The sequence below is a fragment of the Lemur catta genome, chromosome 19 (assembly GCF_020740605.2).
Source record: "Lemur catta isolate mLemCat1 chromosome 19, mLemCat1.pri, whole genome shotgun sequence".
NCBI lineage: Eukaryota > Metazoa > Chordata > Mammalia > Primates > Lemuridae > Lemur > Lemur catta.
This window is the reverse complement of record NC_059146.1, coordinates 15,910,151-15,935,118: the sequence shown is the minus strand read 5'-3', so window position 1 is coordinate 15,935,118 and position 24,968 is coordinate 15,910,151. Positions and strand designations below refer to the sequence as shown.

The following is a 24,968-nucleotide window of genomic DNA, read 5'->3' as shown; positions in this document are numbered from 1 at the left end:
ACCATTTTGACCTGAAGTTCCCAGAAGGCTTGTGTTCTTCTGACCAGTACACATTTATGTTTTTGTAAGCATTTCAGAACAGCGATTCCAAACTCTGATTTTGTGGAAACTTTAAGTCGTGAACTTTTTCCAAATTTAATTAGAATTAAATTTAATTTAAAAAAGAAATATGCATGAATAATACTTAGGGGGATAAGAATTGCTAATGTAAAAAAAATAAGGAATGTGTGTGGGGGGGTTGGGAAGGGTAGAGCTGATTTTATTTTTTTTAATTCATTTAATTGCTCACTGGCTTGGGAGCATATATTTAATTTTAAAAATATTAATGTTCTTTAACCCGGTAGTACATTTTTTCCCACTGGTCCCTATATCTGCAGATCTATTGTTCTTCAATACTGCTGCCTTCTAAAATGAAAACCGCAGTGTGTAATCTATTTGCCTTAAGATCAGCACACAGCTCGTCCCCTTCAGTTTGAGGTTAAAATTAATTTTTTTGGCCTCCATAGAGTTTCTGATCCTGGCTTAACTTTCTAGCCATGGCTCTCACTGTATTTGTATTCCCAAATGTCTCGCTAAAATCCTATGTTCCTTTTCATGGTTCATTATAGAAGCTCTTCTCATAGCTGGAAGCTTATTCCTGCTGATGGTTTTAAGAGGCACCGCACACATCAGCTCCTCCTGGGTCCCTTCACTGACTTCTTCCATCTGAGGCGCGCACCCAGGTCTGAGTTAGATGTCCTTCTCCTGCCATCTAGTCACATGTCTATGAACGCTCTTATCCACTGGAGCATAAATGTTGGTTTCATGACTGTGCTTCTGTGACTGTGAGCTCCTAGAAGGCAAGGCTGATAGTTTATTTATGTTTGTGTTCCAGTGCCAAACACGGCACCTAGAATTTACTAGGTGTGCAAGAAATGACTGAGGAATGAATGAATAAGCGCCCCTATTATAGTCCATCTAAATGCTCTATTAAATTTCAAAACCAAGGTCTTAATCTGAACCAGGGACAGCTTCTTAGTAGTGGAATGATACCGAAAAAATGGGAATCAGGTGATCATGGGAGTTAGGGCAATAGATTTTGGAGTCAGATAGAACTAAGGTAGAATTTTGTTTTTACCAATTATAAGCAGTGTTAATAACGGGTCAGTTACTTATCCTGAGCCTCAGTTTTAACATCTAAAAAAAGGGAGTCATAATACTTTCCTCTCAAGCATTAAAGATTAAGCAAAATAATAAATGCAAAAACACTTAGGTACCCAGCACAGAGTAAGTGTGTCATACTAGCACTATTGAGATGAGTGGTAGATATTCAAACTAGGACTGACCTTATAGGTGGCTTAGTGTAGTGCGGCCTCAGGCAAAATTGTTTTGCCATTGGTGACAATGCCATCTTGAGGAACCAGGAATATCTCCTTTTGCTTGGGATCACAGGGGTTCACGGACTCCTGTTTTTGTGTGAAAAACCAGTGTGTTTCAAATAATTCAAATCCCCTATTAGTCTTCTCAGTATTTTCTTGGACTAGGGATAATTTGTTTTCAGATACATAATTTTTATTTTTACATGCATCGCAATTTATTTATATGCTCTGAAAGAGCATGAACTTGGGGGCCAGACTGCCTGTGTTTGAATTCCAGCCCCAGTCAAGTAACTTCTCTGTGCCTCAGTTTGTTTCTTCATCTATTAAATAACACCTGCCTCAAAGGTTCTTATAATGATCGAGTTAATAACTTATAAATCTCCTGGAACAGTGTCTGTGGTTATTTCAGAAAAGTGACCCCAGTGCCTGATTTTAGAGTGTCTTCAAGGGTCATGAACACCTTTAAAAATTACTTTTGTTTTTAAATTTTATTTTATATGATGCTTATTAAATAAAACCCATTTATTCACCATTTAGTAAACAATTGTTAGAATCTTTCTCCCTCTGCCTCCTCCTCTCCTTATGGGAGATACAGTCACTGAAAATGACCATCTGCTGATATGTTATTGGTTTGCTGAAGAGCTAGACAACACGTGAGCCTCTATCACCAGCTATGCTATGGTTTGACCTTCGAGCATGGCTTTGTTGGGTTACAACTTGCAGGAAATACTGCTCGCTGAGAAATTCAATTAAAGCATTGTTAAGTTACTGAACCCAGAGCTTATAATTAGAAAAACATTCTAAAAGAGCAGCATATAATGGCCATGCATTTTATAGGTCAAGCTATTGTTTAAAAATGCCATATTTAGTAAATTTGTTAGAGAAATATTTAAGCTAATTGGAAGAGAACACTTTTGTAAGATGTAATTACGACCTTATAAACACTCTTTAAAAAATCTCCCTCCCATATATGCGATTAAAAGGGATCCTCTCCCCACTCCAGTTTCAGTCCTATGTGCCACAGATTTTTGCTATTTCAAGATATTTCTGAGCTCTCTTCCTGTTATTTTGGCCTTGGAATGAAGAAACTAGCTCTCTTGTGGGAGGTATTCTCTTTTCATCCTGGGGTTCTTTTTACCGTAGATGTCATTAGGTGTCATTTCCACGTTGCTTGCCTTGTGCCTCACCTTGGTGGATAGTTGTTACTAACTTGCTTTTTGTTTGTTGTCTTTTGAAGCCTTGTATTAGCTACAATATTGGCATTAGGGGACCTCCTTAGTTGAAAAATGCAGGCTTTGTGGGAAGTAATTGACTTGCCTCTTGTCGGGCATAAACTATAAAACAGCCTGGCAGTAAATCCTTCCTTAAAGAAAAATGGGGTCGCCCAGAAATCTTTTCGAGGAGCAGAATTTCATCTTTTTGATGTTTCCACGATTATGTATATGACCAGTATCTCCTTGTGTTTTGAATTCTTCTGAGGACAATAAAGAGAAAAAAATTATTAATACCATTAAACAGGTAATCTGGATTAAAAAGTCCTCAAACTTTTTACATGCCTTTTAAACTTCTGACACAATTCAGAGAATTCGATAGGTAGTCCTGAAATCACTGAGCTCATGGTATGTGGCTCAGACCAGTCCCAGCTTGGTCAAACGACCGTAACCTCAGAGATACAGGCCATCCGTGGAGCTGAGGCGTATCCTAAAACCATATTGAGAGAGAATTGACAGAAGGAGGGAGATGATAGCTTCACCCACAGAGCTTGTTGCTTTCTACTTGAAGAGGACCATGGGGAAAAGGGAGACCATTTAGAGGAGAGTAGAGGGACAGCTTTAGGAATCAGAAAGGAACAGGAGGGGAAGAGACCTACTGTGTTTGGGGGAGGTTGGGTAGGTAGGTGGCAGATACAAGAGTCATAGCAGAGTGTTACCTAATGTGTGACCCCCCCCACGCCCCACCCTACTGTACCCCCTCTGCAAGCAGTAAAACTAGAACAGATGGGGAGAATTTACTGAGAGACAGACAGACAGACAGATTCTGTAGAAATAACATTTACGGAGCCTTTTACGGGTTGGACACTAGGCTATGAACTTTCACATACATTGCCATGTTTGATCACATAAAACAATGTAATTTTTATGTAATTTATAAGAGAGCTTGCCCACATCGAAATTGTTCACATTATCCTACCATGACATGGGAAATCCTGGGGATTTTTAAATTCCTCATGGAGGCCTTTAAGCACCGGGAATCCTGTGGAGGGAATTTTAGCATCCCCTCCGTTTTAAACTCAGGGTCCAAAATTTTAAAATAAGTTGTAGTAAATTGGCATCATTCTTGTGTATTTATATCAGACATATTGATAACGTTCAAGGGATGACAGGTTTTCAGCAAAGCAAAGGCAGTAAAATTACTCATGAACAAAGTGGTGTTATCTATATTGATTTCAAGTAATGAAAACAATGTTAATTTCTTCAAAAAGGAAGTAGAGATTGTTAAAAGCCTTGCATTTTTTTTTTTTTTTTTTACTTCATTGCCCTGTTCTTGTTTTATTTTTATAGCTGTGACGACGGCTACACTGGGGCAAGGTGTGAGAGAGTTGACTTGTTTTACCAAAGAGGAGACAGAAGACAGACTTTGGTGATTTGTTTGATGGTAGTTATGGTAATTTTTATCATCGTGGTTGTCAGTGTCTGCCTGTGCTGTCAGTAAGTATTTTTAAACTTAATTTTAAATAAATCTAATAAATTGTCTCTTGCTCATTATTTTCTTTCCTTTCTTCTTTTTTCCTTTCTGTCTAGGCTTTCTCTCTTGCTTTGATTTAAATAAATCTATTGGCTGGGTGTGGTGGCTCACACCTGTAATCCTAGCACTCTGGGAGGCCAAGGTGGGAGGATTGCTTGAGGTCAGGAGTTCGAGACCAGCCTGAGCAAGAGCAAGACCCTGTCTCTACTAAAAATAGAAAGAAATTAGATGGACAGCTAAAAATATATATAGAAAAAATTAGCCGGGCATGGTGGTGCATGCCTGTAGTCCCAGCTACTCGGGAGGCTGAGGCAGGAGGATCGCTTGAGCCCAGGAGTTTGAGGTTGCTGTGAGCTAGGCTGACACCACGGTACTCTAGCCCAGGCAACAGAGTAAGACTCTGTCTCAAAAAAATAAAATAAAAATAAAAAATAAAATAAATAAATAAATCTATTAATACTTTTTGGGCTTTGCCATCATTGACATTGAAGTATTTATAATAAAACATGTAACACATGATTTTATCATTCCACTAAACACAATTATAATTTAGAACAGAATTTGTATAAATCTAGTTATAGAAAGGCAATCATTTAGTTCTAAAGTCAATTCTATTTTGAGTTTGTTAATAGACTACATGAGACTTTTATTTTCTAAAAGTTTACTGTGACAAAATGATGTTGAAGGATAGAAATAAACAAAAACTTTTGTTTTGCTTGGTCACGCTAAAATAATAAAGTTTATGTGCAAACTATGATCACACTGGTTTTCGTATCTTTTACTTTTCATTATAGACCCCAATTTTGGAAATCAAGAAATATCTTGCTTTTTTTCTGAGGCATAATGTCTTGGTACAGTTCTAATTAAGTTAGTTTCTTTTGAAAATCGGCCAAAAAATTTTTTTTTTTTGTCAGAGCAGGACTACCACTTGGTATGCTAAAGGTGTATTTTATTAAAGTACTATCTTCTTGTCTTGAAAGGCTTGCCCAGCTTCCTAAACTTCTGCATCTACTTCTGCCCTGGGGTCCACACCAAAAGAAGGTGACTCTTGATTCTCTGTTTTAACAATGTGGTGTTAGGGAGAAAAACACTAGCACAGAGGGATTCTTCAATTTTTGTCCCAGCTCTGCCGTTCTGTATCTTTGAAAACCTGAACATGCTTCTATAACGTCTTTAAACTTTCATTTTATTATTTGTGAAACAAGAGTATTAAACCAGATAATCTGTAGGATTCCTTCTAGCATTAAAATTGAAAGATATTTTTTATTTTGCCTACTTTTTGGTAGGAAGGAATATTTATAATGTCAGATCTGGGGCAGAGGATCAGCTGGGCAAAGCTGGGAAATGACCCATTTTGTTACGTTAACTTTGAACTGCACTTTAAGAAAACTGGGCTGTCATCCAGAATATCTAATGCATTTCTTAATTAATGTATCTAGAAGCTTACTTAATATATCTAGTGGCTACCATCACTTTCTTGGTTTTCTTATGCCGGTTTCCAATTTATACTATGCTTTGTTTGCACACTAAATAATACTCATCCATCTTTTTGTAAAATGACTTGGCCTGAAACATTTTCTTGTGCTAACGAAGTTCCTTCAATGATCAGGTGTTTCTATTTAGATAACTAAATTCTACCCATGCTGTTGATTATTGTAGCTATTATTTGAGCCTAGAGAAAGAGATGGGTTAAAAGAGAACACAAAATGTTTAAGAAAAAAAAAAGGAGCTACGCATTTTTAACAGCATAAAATTATAGACTTTCTTGATGAATAATTTTGTATTCACATGAACTAACAGGCCCATACTAATTTCTAACCCATTGTTTTCTAAGTCCGCGTCAGAAATGTCGTAAAAGAAGGAAAAAGGAAGAAGAAATGGAAACTCTGGGTAAAGATATAATAACTCCTATAAATGAAGACGTTCAAGAAACTAATATTGCTTAATGGTAAGTGGGATAACCTTGGTAGATGAGAAACTATCCAGGTGACATTTAAGTGGTGAGATGGGGCTTACTTGTACCTAATAAATCATCGATTGGAATTTGATTATGTTCAAGGACATCTAAAAATAAATTGATGGTTTTTCACAGAATCTGAAGCCAAATAAAAGATTTTTCTCATCTCTTTCTTCTGCATGCTACCCCAGAGATAGACATTTTGATTCTGTGTGGTTGTGGTGGTTATTTTATAATTTTTTCTTTCCTATTTTTGGGCACAGAGAAGAGATATTTTAACTTAGTCATCTTACAGTGAAGTAAAATGGCAATAGCAATGTTTTAACAATAACTACATTTATGGAGCATTTACCATATGTCAAGCACTGGTCTAAGCTCTTTAAATGTTATTAATATTTCAGGATCCCAGCAGGAATCACAAATCCTCTCAGAGGATTCAATAAAGAGATTTTGACGAGGGGACTGAAAGGGGGGTGGTTGAAGGGAACCCATAAGGAACGTTGAGGGTCCCTGAGTCTGCCCATGGTGGGAATCTGCTACCCTTCCTGTGCTTGGAAGGGCCAGGGGTAGGCATTACCTGAGCACTCAGTGGAGCGGTAAGGGAGAGCTCCCCAGGCAGGAGGGAGTAGCCCCTGCTAGCACCTAATCAAGGATGGGGGGAGAAAATGGGAGAAAATACCCCAAACTCTGTCTCTTCCTGCCTTCAGGTCTTCAGCAGGTGTCTCCTGCTAGCTAGACCCAACCAGAAACCAGAGGACAATGGAACCCTGGTGATGCAATCTTTGGTGATCAGACCCCTAGAGACAGAGCAGGGCAGAAAAAGGTTCCAAGGCGTAATATGGGGCATAACTGGCCCAATCAAGCAGGATAGTTTTGGTTGCAATACCATCAAATCCAACTCAAACTGCCTTCAAACTAAGGCAACATCACATGAATGGCAGTCCAGAGGTATGGTGGGTTTCACATGTGGTCAAACCAGAGGCTCATACTTAAGGAAACATTATTTCTCTCTTCCTGCTCGTTGTCCAAAGAGTTGGCTTCAACCCTTGATCAGTTTCTCTTAAGTCATAGGCGAGGCCAGCAGCGATCAGGGTACAAGTTTTCTTATTTGTACATCCACCATGAGAGAGCAGTGACTTCCTGTGGCTCTCTCAGCTGTACAAAGATTCCCCTTTCCCAGAAAATCCCAGCAACCTAATGGGGTACTGTAAATGCTTGTCAAAAAATCATAACGCTCTCCTAACTTATTATGAGGACAACACTAATGAATTGAAAACGAAAATGCTGGCTCTGGATTTTATTATTATTATTATTTCATATTATACTTCTTTTAAATGATCTGCTGTCATATTCTTCATTCTTACAGGCTACAAAGGCACCTCCAGGTTGGCGGCAGCCTGCAAAATGCCTTGCTCATTTGAAAATGGACAGAACGTGTCTCAGGAAAACAGCTCGTAGAAATGAATTTTAAATAATGTATTTACTTTTTATTTGTAACTTCCATTTGTGTTATTATTGTTTTTTAATAATAATAATATTAATTTTATTATTGTTTAGTAACTGGGGAAAAAAAAACACCTGTTGAGGTAGCAAAAGTAAGAAGGGGAATTTCAATAAACTTCCACTGAAGTTTTGTCACCAGGATTCCTAGTCCAACAAAAAAGAAAAGTGGGAAGGAGTTTAGACCTTTGGAATTGAATGAATAATAAAACTACTGTTTCTCAAACATTCACCATGTGCTAAGAGTTTGAAATGCATTATTTCATTTAATCCTTTCAACAACCAGTGGGATACATATTATGATCCTCATTTCCCAGATATAGAAACGGGGCCAAAGAAATCAAATAATCTAATCCAGATATAGAGAGTTAGGACTTGGTGGGGCTGGAATTAGAATCGAGATTTATCCAAATCAAAGTCTGTGCCCTTAGTCATCGTTTTTGTTAATCTGAGTTGGCGCAACCTAACTCCATAATGTAATCCAGGATTTTGTATGAACTGTGTTTCGCTATGATTTTGAGATGTCAAGGCCATTTTCCTGCAGGAACGCAGGATGCAGAGTCCTGGCCTTGTTGCTGTTACCATGATGCTTTCTGTAGAATTGATTTTTATTGTGTTTCTTTGCTCCTTTATAAATTATCAGTGACATTAATAAATTATTACATTATCGGAGCAAACACATGGGCCCTATAGCTAGGGAAATGAATAGAGATGGAAAAGTAAATGGCTGACATTCTTTAAGCCTTGGGTAAGTGTTTATGCTCAATAAAGTATAAATAACAACACCGGAAAAGGTGGTTTGTGCAGGGTAATGGTCAGTGGAAGGAGGGGAGAGCCAGGCAGAGACTGGTTATGACCATCTTCTCATTTTTGTTCTTCTCCCCAACAGCACATATGATTGTTCTCAGGTAAATTGTGGTGCATAGCACCATGATCATAGCACCTGTTACCTGGGACCACCTTACCAAATGCTCCTTCCCTCCATGGCTTATTTAATAAAGACTGCTTTAAGTCTGAAAAAGTGAAATCTACATTTAGCCAAAATGCCATAGAATATGGAACTGTCTACATTGATTAGGTGGGTCACTTACAAAAATAAATGCAGTATGTCCTCAAATTGCTGTACTCTGTGCCTGTCAGCCAAGTAACTTCTTTTCTGGAATCTCTGCAAATGTTACTTTGCAATGTAGATTCCGTAGCCAAAGTGAAGTGGAAGATTCAGACAAAAGCTGACATTTTATATCTCCTTCTAGCATCCATAGTGTTTTGAGGGAGGCAGAGGCTGTTCTTATATATAATACAGAAATAGTTCACCTATCTATAAAAGCTAACTTAAAAAACTGATAATTTTCAAAATCCGTATATTTTCCCCTGACTTAATGGTCATCCTTAAGACAGGATTACATCCAACCGATTCATGTTGTCCATGCATTATTTTCAAAAGTTTCCTTCTGGCTCATTCATGCCCTTTCTCTTCCTCAGTCTTCTTTGATACTAAAAAGGCTTAGAACAAATGCCCATTAGAGCCTTTACAAATACAAAACCATAATATACACGTTTCTTCTTTCCTGAACTGAGGTTGGCTGGCCAATGGGATCCCTCAAGCCAATTCAGGCTTGGGAATTTGGCTTCAATCCTAAAATGTTAATGATGGCTTTTGAAGTTTGGTGGGACTGATATCAAGAGAGAATTTCAAAGATTTTCATAGTTTTTAAAAAAATGTATTTTATAATTGTTTTGCATATACTAAATGACTTTGTTTATGTAAACTATCAATATTTTGATGTAATAAAATAAATTTATTTTTAAAACAAACATGTTTTTACTTGGGAATTTTCTATTGGTACCATGAATTATTAATAGAAAAAAACTTGAACACTGTTGCCTTTAAACACTTTATACTTTACCAAACTTATCCATTAATGCATTTGACCATGTGTTTTCTTTAGAAACTAAAGCATTTGGAAGTGCTGTGGACATGAATAGAACTGTCTGCCCAATACCCGGGCTGTATTTTTAACTCCACCTCCAACTGCATTTGGTTAGACCAAGGTGGGCACTTAGTAAATTGGGCTGATTGAAGGCATTCTCAGAGAAATCGGAAACTTGAACTGAAGTCAGTCTTCTTTGGGTTCTTAAGGTATAAAACTGTGCATTTTTGAAGCTATTGGCAGTTATATTTTGCTTCATGTGGACCCCAAAATCAAAGGAAGCTGATCAGCAGACAGAAAGAGAAGCTTTGAGCAAATGCTGAGCAAAATACAGAGATGAGACAGTTTTCTGACTGTGAATCCTAGTTACAGGTGTTCTCAAAACCATGCACGGGAGCATGCAGAGGGAGCAGGGAGTTCAGCACGCATTGATTGAGCACCACTGTATCTCAGGGACTGTGCTACCTACTGCGACAGATGCAGGAATGGCATGGGCCCATAAGAAGCTTAGAGTTCAGTAAGGAATCAGCTACTCACTGACAGTTTCAATACAATTTAGTGCCCCAGTGAAGCTCACAATATTATGGGAACAGAGAGGAGTATGGCAGCCCAGCTTAGTAAGAATCAGGGGATGCTCCTGGACGAAATTACCATGTGGACTGATGGCTGGCTCTGAGCAATAAAGCTCTCTGTCCCAAATCCTCAGTAAGCTCAAATATTTCTTAAGTCCTTGACAAATTCTACAGAATTCTTCTGAAAGCTCCAGCAGTGGAGGGACCAGTGGGTGGTGCTACAAGGGATCAAGTGAAAAGAAGGAATCAAGGGCTTCCCGGCTTGTTCCAGGTGCCTGGACAGGGCTGGGGAGAGCACGTGGCACGTGAGCTGTGAGGGCAGGTGTTCCTGGTCCCAGTGGTGCAAGACGATTAAGTGATGGGCTGAGTTGGGGGAGAGATTTTTATTTCTTTCCTGCAGAGTGTTATTTAAGCCTTTCCCATTTTGCACTCTATTTCATTGCCCATGGTGTAGGCAAGTTACCTAGAGAGTAGAGTAAGATGTTCTGGGTCTAATGACTTGCTATTTAGATAAGACCCTGTTTGAGCAAAATTTTGTAAAGGACGTCAAGAACGTATTTTAGTGCCCATGGCTTTAAGACTGTTGCCTTAATGAGACCTTCATTTGACGATACTCTGCATATACTTTGTTATGAAAGCATAAACATATTGGGGCATTGCTATCACTCATTCATTCAAAACCATTTATTAAGTACCTTCTAAGTGCCAAGTACCTTAGGTGCTAGGGCTATACCAGTTACATAAAACAGTTAAAAAAAATCTCTGACCTCACAAAGATCATATTTTAGTGGATATGATCTTTCACAACAAGACTTACCCCAAATGTTACGTTATCCAGAGGACATTGTCATTAGACTTTTAACCTAAACAACTGTCTCAGAGCATGAACCTCAAGATGAACTCATGGAAGAACTCAGTATATGATAGGTTTAGCAGAGTTCCCCTGACCCTGGATAATTTACGTATTTTAATAATTACTATCAAAAGCAAAAGAAAAAAGTGTAACTGTTTTTTAGATGAAAATTTTTGCTTATACATTTTTTTTTTGCTATGCCTGATGAATATTGGTGTTACATTTGGGCATCTGCTCTTCTTCAAAAAACACTTTATGCTTCAAAGCATTTTTCTGCAAAGGAACCTGTTCCCATGTGATCATCTTTGGCAGCCGAGCGTTGATGCCAGAACATAACGTGCAAATAGTCTATTGTTATTGGATCCTAGGAATTTGTTTCTTGTAACAACAACTAGTTGGCACTTCTATAAGGTTCTCATTCTTCCCAGGATCTGTCAGCTATTGGTGTTTGAAGTAACCTGAAGTTCTATATTATGAAACTACATAACTCCAAAAACTATACCAGCAATTATCTTTAAGAGATAAATTACTAAGATTGTTTCTGGAAAATTTCAAAATGTGGATTTCAAGGTATTTAATCCACAATTATAGTCACCACTTGTATTCCAAAAGAAATTTTAACCAAACATGTTGTCATAAAGGGCTTTTCCTTTCATGTTTTATTATTGTTACTCAAGTTTAAATTATAAAAAAGAATGTTCAGCAGAGGTTACCTTCTTTTTTTATTTTTCCTCTTCAGTTTATTTAAAAGAAGTGAAACAAACAAAAGTCTTCACAAATTTATAGAACTCCTTAATGTTGCCTGCTGCGGCAAGTGTAAATATTCTTGTAAGATGTATGCAGAATAATAAAACATCTTGAAATTCCGTGATCCAAGCTAGATAATGATTTGCAGTGTTCTGGGTTTCAGTAAGGGAGAGAAAAACTTGCATCTCTGACTTGCTCTTTAAAACCATTTTTGAAATACTAATTAAAATGAACTTGTTTCTAGCACATTCTTTTTTAACACCTTAAGAATATCTTGGTTGACTCAATAAACGAGAACTAGCAATTCTAAAAAATCGCTTACACAGTGTTTGTTGTTTGTCTGGTTGGTTTTTGTTTACTTCACTCCCAAAGGAAAGATAATCTAGTCTTGGGTACTGTACCACCACCCCTCTGTCTCCTACCTCCAACGGGGCTTCAAGATATCTAAACTCTTGACCAAACTAGCGCCTTGATCATTCCATAAATGCCATGGGGATGGGGGGGAAGTTGTTTTGGAACTATTATAATGCAAATGTTATGAGCATAGGATCTTTATTCAGACAAATCATTCAATTCTAGGTCTGCCCTCACTGTGAGTCCCTGGGCAAGTTACTTAACCCCACTAATGCTCTCATCAGCAAAGTCAAAATAAATAATAAATAGGGTGGATTGAGAGGATTGAATTAGATAACACCAGTAAAATGTTTCGTTAGGCACCTGGGATATTTTAAGTACTCTCTAGGTACAGGTTCAATTAATTTTAATTATTATTTCTAAGATCAATAATAATAGTGATGGTGATAGTGCTGATAACGATAATGATGTTCTCTAATCACTCCTATGGAAAACAAGACATTCTCTTCTGAAGTTGAGTCATTGCCCTGATGCAGTGAAGTTGTCTCTATTTTTAAGGATTCATTATCTGTGTGGGAAGGAATGTCTTTCTCTTCCTATTGGAACAAGCCATGTTTAGGTGAAGAATTCCACCTCGATGTCTAGTCCTCATTTATCTCTCTACATTCTTTCTCTCCCTTTGCTACTCTTTCCTTAAAAGCACCCAATAAGAAAAAATTATTATAATGCTATTGAAAATAATGAAAGTTCCTATAGTTGTAAAAATTATGTTGAGGTAGAGATAAGTTAGATATTTCGGAAGGTGCAGTTGTTCTCTGTACTACTTGTATGCTCAGAATCAAGGAAATTTTAAAAATAACTTGGGCGAGGGGCTGGGCATAACTTCTCATAGTTGTTACTCACAAGGGGCCTGCAAGGTAAGTGTTATTATATGGTACCATTTCCTAGATGATAAACCTTGGGCTCAGGAAGTCTTGAGCACCCTGTCAAAGGTCATTCTACTTGTAAATCATAGTCATCTGCCTCTTGAATTTCGTATCTATAATTTTGAAATAAAAGTACACCAAAATTAGCTACCTTCCAGATGGAAAGAAAAAAAAAAGATATCATTCTGAACTCTGCCAATTGGGTAAATAAGTGATTACTAAGACCACATAGTTGACAAATCTTTGAAACATTTTAAAAAGTGAAAAACTGGACAAAAATAACATCTGAGGATTCTGTAGCAACCAGCTCATTTTCTGTTTCTTTTTTTTAAATTCAACATTTCAACCAGGTTTAACAGGCTTGGCTATCTTTTCTTAAATCTGTTTAAAATCTGAAAATGTGAGAAGAGGACATTGACTATAACATACAGATTGAGCAATATGGTAGGTACAATATCTCAAGGTATGCTCTTACTGGAGAGTAGCACAACTTGGTTGGATCAAACTATTTTTTTCAACCAACACGTGATATGAAGAAATAAACCTCTGAGAAAGTATTTGGCTGTTCCCAAAGCTTTTACAAATAGTAAAGTTTTATACAAATTGATGTAATTTTAAAAATATGTTTATCGATAACCAAATTTAATTCCACATTTCTTGAGTCTCTTTAATTCAATATAACTATGTTAATTTAGACCCCACTACTCTGGAACTTGTCATCATTTAGGCATGGACTAGGCAGAATGTTTACCTTCACAATAATTAAGAAATAATACATTGAAAATGACACTTCTGCAGCATTTTTTTGCATGATAATGAAATCAGCTAATGTGATACCAGTTATGTATTTAAAATCTGACCCATTTTTATAAACTACCTTCAGATTCTAATTCAACTGATTAAATATGACTGAAATATGATAACAGGCACATACACAAAAGCATTCTGAGTGTAGGGGAAGGGTTAAGGAGAGAATAAGAGACAGCATATTTTTTCAAGTGGGAGAAAAGACCGACACATAATAGCTACAATAAAAACCTGAATAGTTCATTTATTCATCCAATGAATATTTTACGTCTGCGGCAAGTGCCAAGAGACTTAGCTCTCCCCTTACTAGCTGTGTGTCTTTGAGCAAAGCATTTTACTTCTCTTGTCCTCAGTTTCCTCATCTGTAAGCTGAAGGGACTTGTTTTAATATCATTAATAAGCCTTCCAGATTTAAAGGTGCCACGATCACAGATTTTTTTGAACATTTCTGGACCCTTTCTAATAAACGTCACAAAAAGCATGGATTTATTTATCCTGTTTTTGGTTTCTTTCTATTCTAGAACTTTGCCTTGGCTTTCAGAACACTTAGTTGTTAGAACTGGAGGACGGTTCCAGGCCATTCACATTTTTAACTGTTATTTAATGATCTATTGGAGGCCACTTCATGAATGAAGTGATCAGGACTCTATAACCAGCCAGCACCTTGAAGTGGGAGAAGAGATGGTGTCTCACATCATGGCCACGTACATGGGTGTATGTAAAGAGGGTCTTTGCATAGGATTTGGAAGCAGACCCTTTATATATTGTAAAAAATATAAAATATATTATACGTAAATTACATGTAAATAAATTACATAAATATATAATATATACTTATATATTGTTTATCTCTCTCTTTCTCTATCTATGTCCACACACATATATATCCTAGAGAGAGAAAAATGTAAATTAGACTGATCGGGACTCCCCTCTCCAGAATAGGTGGGCAGGAATCCTTTGTATCTTTGTGACAGGGCAACGTGACTAACTCACAGATATGCCTGGCCTTCCCCTCCCTTCAACCTGGTTTGGCATCCTCAGCTTCTTTTCTTCTCCTGCTTTCCAGAGAGGATCCTGTCCTGCTGATCCGGTTGTTTGGGCTTTTAGGATGAAGAGTCTAGAGGACACGGGGCACGAGAAAGAGGCAGAGATAAGCAGGGGTAAGAGAAGCACAGGGGACAGAATGTGAGAGAAGAGGCTGGAGTGAAAGGGAGGTGCTTAGAAACATCATCCTGTTTCATGTATCCCCGTCCCATAATCTGGGAGATCCAATTACTTCAAAATTCCTTTTTGCTGCTGGACTATGTTTTAGATGGCAATGCTGCTAGATGACCAAACCACACAGTCAATGACTCTGTGAGTATCACAACAATTTTACCTCTTTGCAGGGAAATCTAAAGGGCCACGTGGGGAAAATCTTGAGAGGAACTTTGACATTGATGATTTTGCTCTAGGAAGTCAGCATCAAGGCTCTTGATATGCAGTTACAAACATTGGCATTTTACTCCAGGGGTACAGATCGGAAATCCCATGAAGACAGGGTCTTTATCTGTTTTGATCGCTGGTCTATTGAAGGTACAACACACGTCTTTGTTGGAACGAATGACTATGAAATAATAGGAGAGTATGTGTATGCAGGGTCTATTTTAGGTCACTGATTCACTCTTAATAAGGCTGGTTTCTCTAGGGAACGGTTCTCTGGACCAGTCCCGGGGAAATATATCCTAAGTTTGTTGAGAGAGAGAAGAAATAACACTGTCCTTTCTGCAGCATGGTCATGAAGACTCGAAGAGATGAATATTGACGGGGTCAGCCACCATACAATGTAAAATATATTTTATTATTATAGTTACCATTAACTTATCCCATTTTTCAATTTTTCTTAAACAAACAAACAAGAAACCAAATCCTACTTCTTTCTAGAAAAATCTTATGTGAGTTAATATCTATAACAGATAAAAGCTGAAGAGTGAGGAACCTGGGCTGCCCTAAAGCACATGGTCAAAGACTCCAACTCCACTTAACATACTGTGGAAACCACTGAGCTGGTCCAAGACCCTCATTTACAGCTGTGGAAACTGAGTCCAAGGCAGATTATCACTCCTTGATGAGAATCCAGTTCTCTTCTGGATCATCTCACAAGTCAGTGAAATTGATTTTTCTCAGAGCAAGGTAAACAAACAAACAAACAAAAAACATTGCTACATGATTGCGATTTCTCTGGTCTCAAGAAACATGCTTAGCTTTTTCTTTTTTCCCTTTACTTAGCCAGGCTGTTTCTCTTCTCACCCTGACCTGCTTGCTTTAGTAATTAGCTATGGAAGGAAATAACTTATACAGTGAAAATGATCTGGAAACACACATTTAAAAGAAAAAATTCTAGCCCACATGGATATGTGCGATTCACAGTTGCTTTAGACCCACAGAACCGTGTTTGCACAAATTAATGGCAACTTTTCATAAACAGACTTCACTGCCCACTGCTAAAAATATTCCAGTCGGGCTTTAATTGAAAGAAAGATACGATAGGAATCTATCTCCTTGGCAACAGTGCTTTTAGGAGGAGTTGATGCTTCAGCAATGATCTGTGGCAGCTTTTGAAGATGTTTGGGGGTTTGTGTTTCACAACTACTTGGGTAGGTGAGCAGAAAGAAAAAAGAACACTAAACTGCATGTGCGGATTTGGAATGATCAGTTTACCTGGCTACACGTTCTTATATCCAGAGGTGAACCTAAGGGTGTTTGTGATGATAAAACTGAAACTCATTAGGAAGGTAAATTACCTCTCTCCATATATAAACTGCCAACCTTGTGGATTAGTCTCTACTGGAATAGGAAACTACATGCAAAGAAAGGCTTGATAAGAATAAGATTTGTAGTTATTTACAATTAGTCTTGAGTACAAAAAAAAAAAACTGTTCCTTGGGACCATCTCACAAGTCAAAGGGAGACCAAGAATTACATTTGTCTCAGTTAAAAAGACATTGCTGGCCAGGCGCAGTGGCTCACACCTATAATCCTAGCACTCTGGGAGGCCGAGGAGGGAGGTTGGCTTGAGCTTAGGAGTTCAAGACCAGCCTGAGCAAGAGTGAGACCCCGTCTCTACTAAAAATGGAAAAAATTAGTTCGGTGTTGTGGCGTGCACCACAAAGTAGCTGGGTGTTGTCCCAGCTACTCGGGAGGCTGAGGCAGGAGGATCCCTTGAGCCCAGGAGTTTGAGGTTGCTGTGAGCTAGGCTGACGCCACGGCACTCACTCCAGCCTGGGCAACAGAGCGAGACTCTGTCTCAAAAAAAAAAAAAAAAAAAAAAGACGTTGCTGTATAAATGGCAGGTTTTATTGGAAGCTGTCTCAGAGCTGACTAGCTCAGTTTCACCACATTAGAGACCTTAATAAAGCCATACCCTATGGTGCCCTGCGCAGCCCTAATGACTCTCTCAAGGGGTGCAATGCGGAGTGAAGAGGGGAACTCACTTTGTACAACCAGACACACCCTGGAGCAGGTCTGGGGCTCTGTCAGTACAAAGAAGGCTGCTTTGAAGGCAGGTAAACGCTGAAGCAAAGAAACTGGGTCCCACGCTTTCAGTTTAGAACACAAATACGAAATAAGTACAATTTAAGGGGCCCCCTTTACTCCTATTGTTTTCTGTTTTTGGAGGGGACTCTTGCTTATTGTTGAACATTTCAGATACACAGTGAAGTGTGAGACAGGGAAAAATCATCTACCATCACGAGCCAGAGGTAATGTCAAACGGATTCTGACATTCTACACGTGTACTTGTTCTACTGTGATTATCTAAACGCATTCGTAACTGGGATGGTGCCTTTGTGAAAATACTAATTAATAGCAGATCAGGGTCCAAAAAAGTTATTCTCCTTAAAAGTACATTTTTTTCCCCCACTAGCCATGTACTTAATCTCCTTATTCTGGTATTCAGGATGGAGGATAATGCAGCTGTGGTTAAGCAGCAAAATAGCTGTGAATCCCAATTCCTTATGCTGGGAGATGCCACTGGGAGGGTTTCTAAGTAATTAGGGAGCATCTCAGGACCTACAAGACCAGGGACGTGTTGAGACATTCGCATTGCTGGGAACTCTTATTTTTGGATGCTCCATTCCTCACCGTATTAATATATATTAAAATACACCCACTTTCTACATTGCATAACATTCTTGGCTGCAAAATTTATGAAAAGATTTTTATAAAGTTGAGAATGGTTAGGAATTCATGGACTTACGCTAGAAACTTTATTATATCATTGTTTGCATGATAGTTGAGCTGCAGACGACAAGTTAGCATATGTATTAGTTTTCTCCAGCTGCTGTAACAAACTGAGTGGCTTAAAACAATAGAAATTTCTCCTCTCAGAGTACTGGAGGCCAGAAGTCCAACATCAGTTAAAATCAAGGTGTTAGCGGGCTGGAGCGCCCTCTGGAGGCTCTAGGGGAGAATGCGTTCCTTGCTTCTAGAGGCTGCGGGCATTTCTTGGCTCGTGGCTGTATCACCGCGGTCTTTGCCTCCATCCAGCTCCACACCGCTGCCTTCTGTGTGTGCTAATTTCCTTCTCTCCTCTCTGTCGCATATGGACACTTGCATTTAGGGCCCACTCAGGTAATCCAGGATTTTCCCTTCATCTCAGCTTTCTTAATGTCATATATGCACAGATCCTTTTCCCAAATAAGTTAACATTTACACGTTCTAGAGATCAAGACTTGATATCTCTGGGGCCACCATTCAGGCCACTACAGCAGAATATGACATTTTGTAGGCAACTACACTTTTAGCAATTTTGATTTAGTAGGGTTATTATTTGTGTATATCAGCACCAATACATTGTTTCAGGCCTCAAACTTTCTTGTGGGCCCTTAGAAGCTTCTAGCTCTGGCTACTTTGCTCATAATGCGTAAAAGCCCAGGACAGAGACTTTCTCCCTACCTGAAGCAAGGTCAACACCTGATTTGTGTGCTAAGTGCTCCTTAAGAATGGAGGTAGGTGGGGAGGAAGAGGATGGAAATCTTGGCTCAGCCCCCTCCTGTCCTAAGGAGGCTTGTGTGCCAGGGCCTCTGAATCAGGGCCTCTGTGCCTAGTGTCACACATTTCTAGAAAGCCACGGATCCACAGGTGATTTTTGGTCTGAGCCGAAATGACCTGTGTCATCTATAGCTTGAAAGCATTTTTTTTTCAATGGAAGAAAAACCTCGAGGGAAAGGGAGCTGGAATGACGTGTAAAGCATGGTATGTTCTTTTAAAATTAAATCTGCATATTTTGATTTCTGATGCAGTTCTACCAAATATAGAAAGCATTTCAGAATTCGCTGAGAGCAATCTTAGACTGGAATGTAAATATACACTGGAGAAATCATTTATAGCACCAAGAGACAGGCAGATAAATGTGAACGAGTCTTTCTAACTCCGGAGTTTTTCCATTTTTTTTGTCATGAAAACTTTGCAATTAAACAATTTTGAATCAAATGTAATGAATCCGATGATGACAGTACACGTTTGTGGGCAATCTGTGAATGTCAGGAGAAAGTTGGAGGTTATAGAATTGGAATAACGTCTTTTTTCTTTTCCTTCTTTGCTTTTTACCTGGATCGTGGCAATTCAATTGCAGTGCAGTCTATCTGTGTGTATGTGGTCACAAGGACTCCTTTGCTCTTTTCCTAGCTCCTTAATGACATTTGGGAATAATTGCTCTAATACAGTCTGTAAATGGGAGTATGATTTTTGAGTTAGGAGAATAGGAAAGAACTGTGTTCAGAAATAATAGTCTTATGGAATGTTATTATATGAAAAAAATATAATAATATCCCACACACACCAGCTTTTAAAAATACTCCTGAGAAGCCAAGGGTTACACTTTAGCTGAATCTCTTCTATTTGAGTTAAAATTGGCTGACTTCGGTTTACTCTGATGTGATTTGTCCATGAGTGTACCGCAAACACGGGGAGTTGAAAGGATTATGGTGTGTTCACAGACTCCACAGCCTGTCGCTGGGATCCCAGGGCGCTGGCAGGAGACCGTCGTCATTGGTAACCACTGCAGCCTTTCCAAGGAGCAATCTTTCCCCACTGAGGCAACCTCTGGTGGCTCACTCTGGATCCTAGCATGGCTGCTGCCCATTGCTGAAGGTCAGCTCTTCTTAGAGAACCTGACTGTGGCTACCTTTCCCTAAAGTCACTCTATACCTTACCCCGGTCCCTGGGTGACATCCCCATTTGATTGTCCTCTCTACCTCCACCCCCACTAGACTGTGAACCTGCTGGCAGGGACCACATCTTTAGGTCACAGCTGTGTCGCCCTTGCCTAGAACAGCGCTTGGCACCTCTCGAGTACAGAATAACTGTCAGCTGAATAAATGAATGATCCTTGATTGTGACTTACACTTTGCTCTGGTGACCTCATTAAATCTTCATAATAGGAAGTGTAACTGTTGTAAATAGTGCATTTATTATCGAGGAGGTTGAGATAAGGAAGGAGAGACTCAGAGAGTTTATGTCACGTTCCCGAGGCACACAGCTAGGATTTGTGGAGCAGAATCACAGTCCACGTCATTCCTAGTCTAGGGCCTGTTCTCTTTGAACTCCACTGCTTCTAGTGGCACACTTCTCTGCTCTGCCCATCCTCCTCTTAGATGAGACAGCTATTGCCTTGAGACCGTTTCTGTTGGTGCAACTCCTATCTTCCCTTTGTTTCTCAACTCTTAAATGAGTAAATAGTTCCCTTGCCCAGGCTCACATTCCTCCCTTTTATCCTAGATATACCACATACCTGGCCACACCCTCGCTACGATATCCCCCTACTTTTTCTGCAAATCTTGCTCTCTGCTTTCGTGTACATGCACATTTCCAGTCTTAATAACAGGAGCAAACACAGCCAGATTACTGAGTGGGCTGAAGTCAGTGGGCTTACCAACTGGAAATGGCTTAGATTTTTTCTCACTACTTCCTTCGAATATTGTTTTTCATCTCCCTTCTATGTCTTAGGATGACATTTTAGGCAGCTCCCACGCGCATGTCCGTTGGTTTCAGCTCTTAATAAACAGTCGTTTTTTGGTGACATTAATGTCCAGGCATTAAAAAGTGCAGTACAATCAACATTTCAACCACACATGCCATTAAAAATGTTGCTCTTCCCCAATAATTTCTTTCTCTGTCTCTCTCTTCCCTCTGTTGCCCAGACATAGCTTACTGTAGCCTCCAAGAAATCTCCCCCCTCAGCCTCCTGAGTAGCTAGAACTACTGTTATTTTTTGTAGAGACCAGGTCTTGCTATGCTGCCCAGGCTGGTCTGGAACTCCTGACCTCAAGTGATCCTCCTGCCTCAGCCTCCCAAAGTGCTGGGATCACAGGCGTGAGCCACTGAAGCTGACTTCCCTCCCCATCCAATAATTTTAATCCTGACCTTTGGCTTGGGGACTGCTGTGGGAACAGGGCCACTCACCCCTTTGTCCACTCTCCCCCGCCCCAATCTTTGGAGACACTGCTCATTCAAAAGCTGTCGGCATTGAAATATTGGGAGAAAATGTTATTTTACTTAGCAAAATACATCCCAACATTTTCAAGTTACAAAAGTTGATGTTATCATAAGAAAAACACCACCAATTGAAGTGTCAGGGCCCGGCAGCTATGGGAGAAGGAAGATGGCGACAGAGCAATGTGGAAATGACAAGGAGCTAATAAAGCTGATGAAGTTCGGGCTCTGGGACACCTCATTTGCATGAGCCCCTACTAAAGCCCTGCAGCTAATTTTGCATTTATAATTTAGTATGTTTGTCTTTAAGAAAGGTTCTGGAATAGTATAAACTTCCCATGAAAGATAAAGAGGAGGAAGGGGAGGAGAAGGATGGAAAGGAAGAGCAAGGGTTGTTCCTAGCAGTGGGAATGCAGAAGAAAATTCTAAGAAATGGGAGAGTTAATGTGGATTTTCCACTGATTGCTGTGCTGCACTCAGATGTAATGTCCTTTTGTACTCACACTTTGGGTGGCTCTTTAAGAATTCCAAGAAGCAGGGAAATGTCTACTTGTGAGTGGACACAGTGAGGGACAGGGCCAGTGTGAACAGGAAGTGGGAAGCAGCAGGTGGGGTCAAGAATTCAGCCGGAAGGCCGGGCAGGCGCGGTGGCTCAGGCCTGTAATCCTAGCACTTGGGAGGCTGAGGCGGGAGGATCGCTTGAGCTCAGGAGTTTGAGACCAGCCTGAGCAAGAGCAAGACCCCCGTCTCTACTAAAAAAAAAAAATAGAAAGAAATTAGCTGGACAACTAAAAATATGTAGAAAAAATTAGCTGGGCATGGTGGCACATACCTGTAGTCCCAGCTACTCGGGAGGCTGAGGCAGGAGGATCGCTTGAGCCCAGGAGTTTGAGGTTGCCATGAGCTAGGCTGGTGCCACAGCACTCTAGCCAGGGTAACAGAGCAGGACTCTGCCTCAAAAAAAAAAAAAAAAAAAAAAAAAAAAAGAATTCAGCCGGAGATGGACACAAAATAGGGCAAATAAAACTAGGCCCTCTTCCCACTCCCCCAATCTTTGGAGACACTGGATTTCCCACTGTACAGAATAAGGAGGTTTGTGCTTCCTTTATTCACATCTTAAGGAAGACAACCCTCACGGGCTGCAGTACTTGGCAGCCATGTGCATACACTTGGGGCCCATCTTTAAATACAGTATAGGAGTAGTGATTAATACCTGCATTTTGTTTAACTGGGGCTGTTGTCCTGGGGGATGGTGGATGGTGGGATTAGCTGAGCCGTGACAGGTTGAGCTCAGCCCTTAGATTAGGGAGGTCAGTAGCCTCAGCAGATGGGAATTAACAGGAGATGAGCTGGATGTAACAGGTGCAGACAATTCATCAAGGGCTTCATGTCAGGCAGAAATAAAGAGCCCTGAATTTTTCTGCAAAAGGAACCAATGTTTAAAAGCAAGTCTTACCGACACGTCTACTCCAGGTTCCATCCCCTGCAGAATTAATTACACCTTCTGTTCTTAGATTGGGAATAGATGTCTGTTATTGCTCTCATTTGGTATATTATCATCAGTTGTTTCTAGGTAAGTGCTCCCTTCTAGAGGAGGAAATGACAATATAGATAGTTACTGAAAGAGTGCATTGCATGTCGCAAGCACCCGAGAAACACTGGAAGGAGGGTGACTCGTCATTTGCTCACTGTGGGTCCCTGGGGTTTCCTTGGTATCCCACCTCTCGTGAAGCTCTTTCCACTGTCTCTCACCATAGGTATGTGGGTGCCCAAAAAAGTAGTTGTTTTCATCCAGTGAGCTGTGAGATCTGGATGTAAAATGCATCTGAAATTGCTCACAGATTTTCTTGTTATTGACAGAGAGTTGCTACAGAGATTCCTTTTCAAATACTCGTATTACATTAGCATTAGTTAATTAATGACTAGAAAGGCATTTTATGAAAACTGTTGGGGAAATCTCTTCTCTGTAAGAAATCTTTGTCCAGAGTCCATTTCCAAGTCTCCTGTTCCTCCCCTTGGCTCCCTGATGTCCTCCTTCTCTGGTCAGACATTTCCCTGAGGGTTTGCAGAGCTGGTGGCATTCCTCTGAGGACAGAGATGGATGAGGTGTGCGGGTTTGTTGATGTTCACTTGGTATTTTTAGCCCATGGTTAGCAAAAGTAGAGACAACAGCGGGTTGGCTATTATTGCAGATGAAGTTTCACATCTCGCGTGTGAAAGTCCCTTTCCTTGGGAGAATCTGTTTTAACTGGCCACTAGAGCAGCTGCCCGGGCCCTGACGGTGGGATTGCTGCCCGAATCCTGGCATCTGGTGCCCTGGGCCTCACTCTTGCCAGGAACCTTCCTACTCCTTAAAAGGTTCGGTGTGTAGCCTGTCGTAAGAACTTGGCCTTCAAGACTATAATTATAAGTAATTTAGTGAAACATGTTTCTAAAGGATATGGATTTTTGTCCATCTTAGGAAGTACCTGCTACAGGACTTCTTAGCTACAGGTGTTTCCTGGGAGGTTCAGGGGGTAGCGTAGAATGAACACCAATTTCCAACTTTCAGGTTTGTCTCCATCCTCATTCAAATAATATATGGCTGCAATGTCATTTTAGAAGTTTCCTTGCTTAAAATAAAAGGAAAAGAATGCACTCAGCCTTCCACATCTGTGGGTTGTGTACACATGGATTCAACTAACTATGGATGGAAAATATTGGGGAAAACATAGATGGTTTCATCTGTACTAAACACGCACAGATTTTTTTCTTGTCCTATTTCCTAAACAATACAATATGGCAACGCTTTATGAAGCATGCACATTGTATTGGATGTTATAGGTAATCTAGAGATGATTGAAGGTTTACAGGAGGACATGCATAGGTTATATGCAAGTACTACACTATTTTATATTGATGCAAGGGACTGGAGTATCCGTGGACTTTAGTATCCTTGAGGGGTCCCAGAACCACTGCCCCACGGCACTGAGAAATGACTGTGCGTGGATGGTGCACGTTCTACTTTATGTCTAAATAATGAAGACAGAATGTGTGTGCATGTGAGTGAGTGTGTTCATGTATACATGCACACACATATGTAACATATATATGTATATGTCCAGCTCCACCCAGATACTTACGCTGGGCTTTCATTACCACATTCCTTAGGTATCAAGGGTCCTGCACTTTGTTTTGCCTCAAATGCCATTGACAAAGCATGGTGGCATCCATCCAGGGTAGTTTGGACCAGCCTTAGGAGCTCTTGGGGGTGTGGGCGTGGATTCTGCCCAACAGAGCACAGGCATTGTGCCTGCAACTGACCAGAGGACTCCCATACTCCAGGGAAAAGAGATAATTTCTCCTCTGAAGTCCCAAAAGCCTACAGATGGTTGGTCTCCACAGGCCCCTGTGGCCAGAGTTCCCAGCAAGGAGAGCTCCTGGTGTCAGCTCTGCTCCTGTCCTTAGCCCTGCCCTGCCACCCAGGCCTCTCCTGTCCTCTCCGAGGGGGCAGGGTCAGGGAGCCAGAGAGGGCAAAGTAGATTGATTCTTTCGCTGTTCTCTCCATTCTTTTATATGGCGCAATCTCTGAGTTTCCAAAAGACTTCTCTTTTGATTATATAAAGTGTATAAAACTACACATTCCTTCCTTATAACACACAAACACTGTTTCTTCCTCTTGTCAGTTTTGCTCCATAGTATTACTTCTATTTTAGGCACTGTGGATGCCTCCAACAGAGCAATGGAAAGGTCACATGCATAGAAG

The 24,968-nt window shown here is 39.9% G+C and overlaps 1 protein-coding gene across 1 annotated transcript in view; it reads left to right on the top strand.

Moving 5' to 3' along the window:
• The window catches only part of BTC (betacellulin), a 34,528-nt gene extending 25,222 nt beyond the window's left edge, over positions 1 to 9,306 (top strand). Inside the window, exons 4-6 of the mRNA XM_045532823.1 lie at positions 3,920 to 4,066; positions 5,938 to 6,051; positions 7,427 to 9,306. Coding sequence (XP_045388779.1) covers positions 3,920 to 4,066; positions 5,938 to 6,049 — 259 coding nt within the window. The 3' untranslated portion in view covers positions 6,050 to 6,051; positions 7,427 to 9,306. The remainder of the gene's footprint in view (positions 1 to 3,919; positions 4,067 to 5,937; positions 6,052 to 7,426) is intronic.
• Positions 9,307 to 24,968: the final 15,662 nt, after the last annotated feature.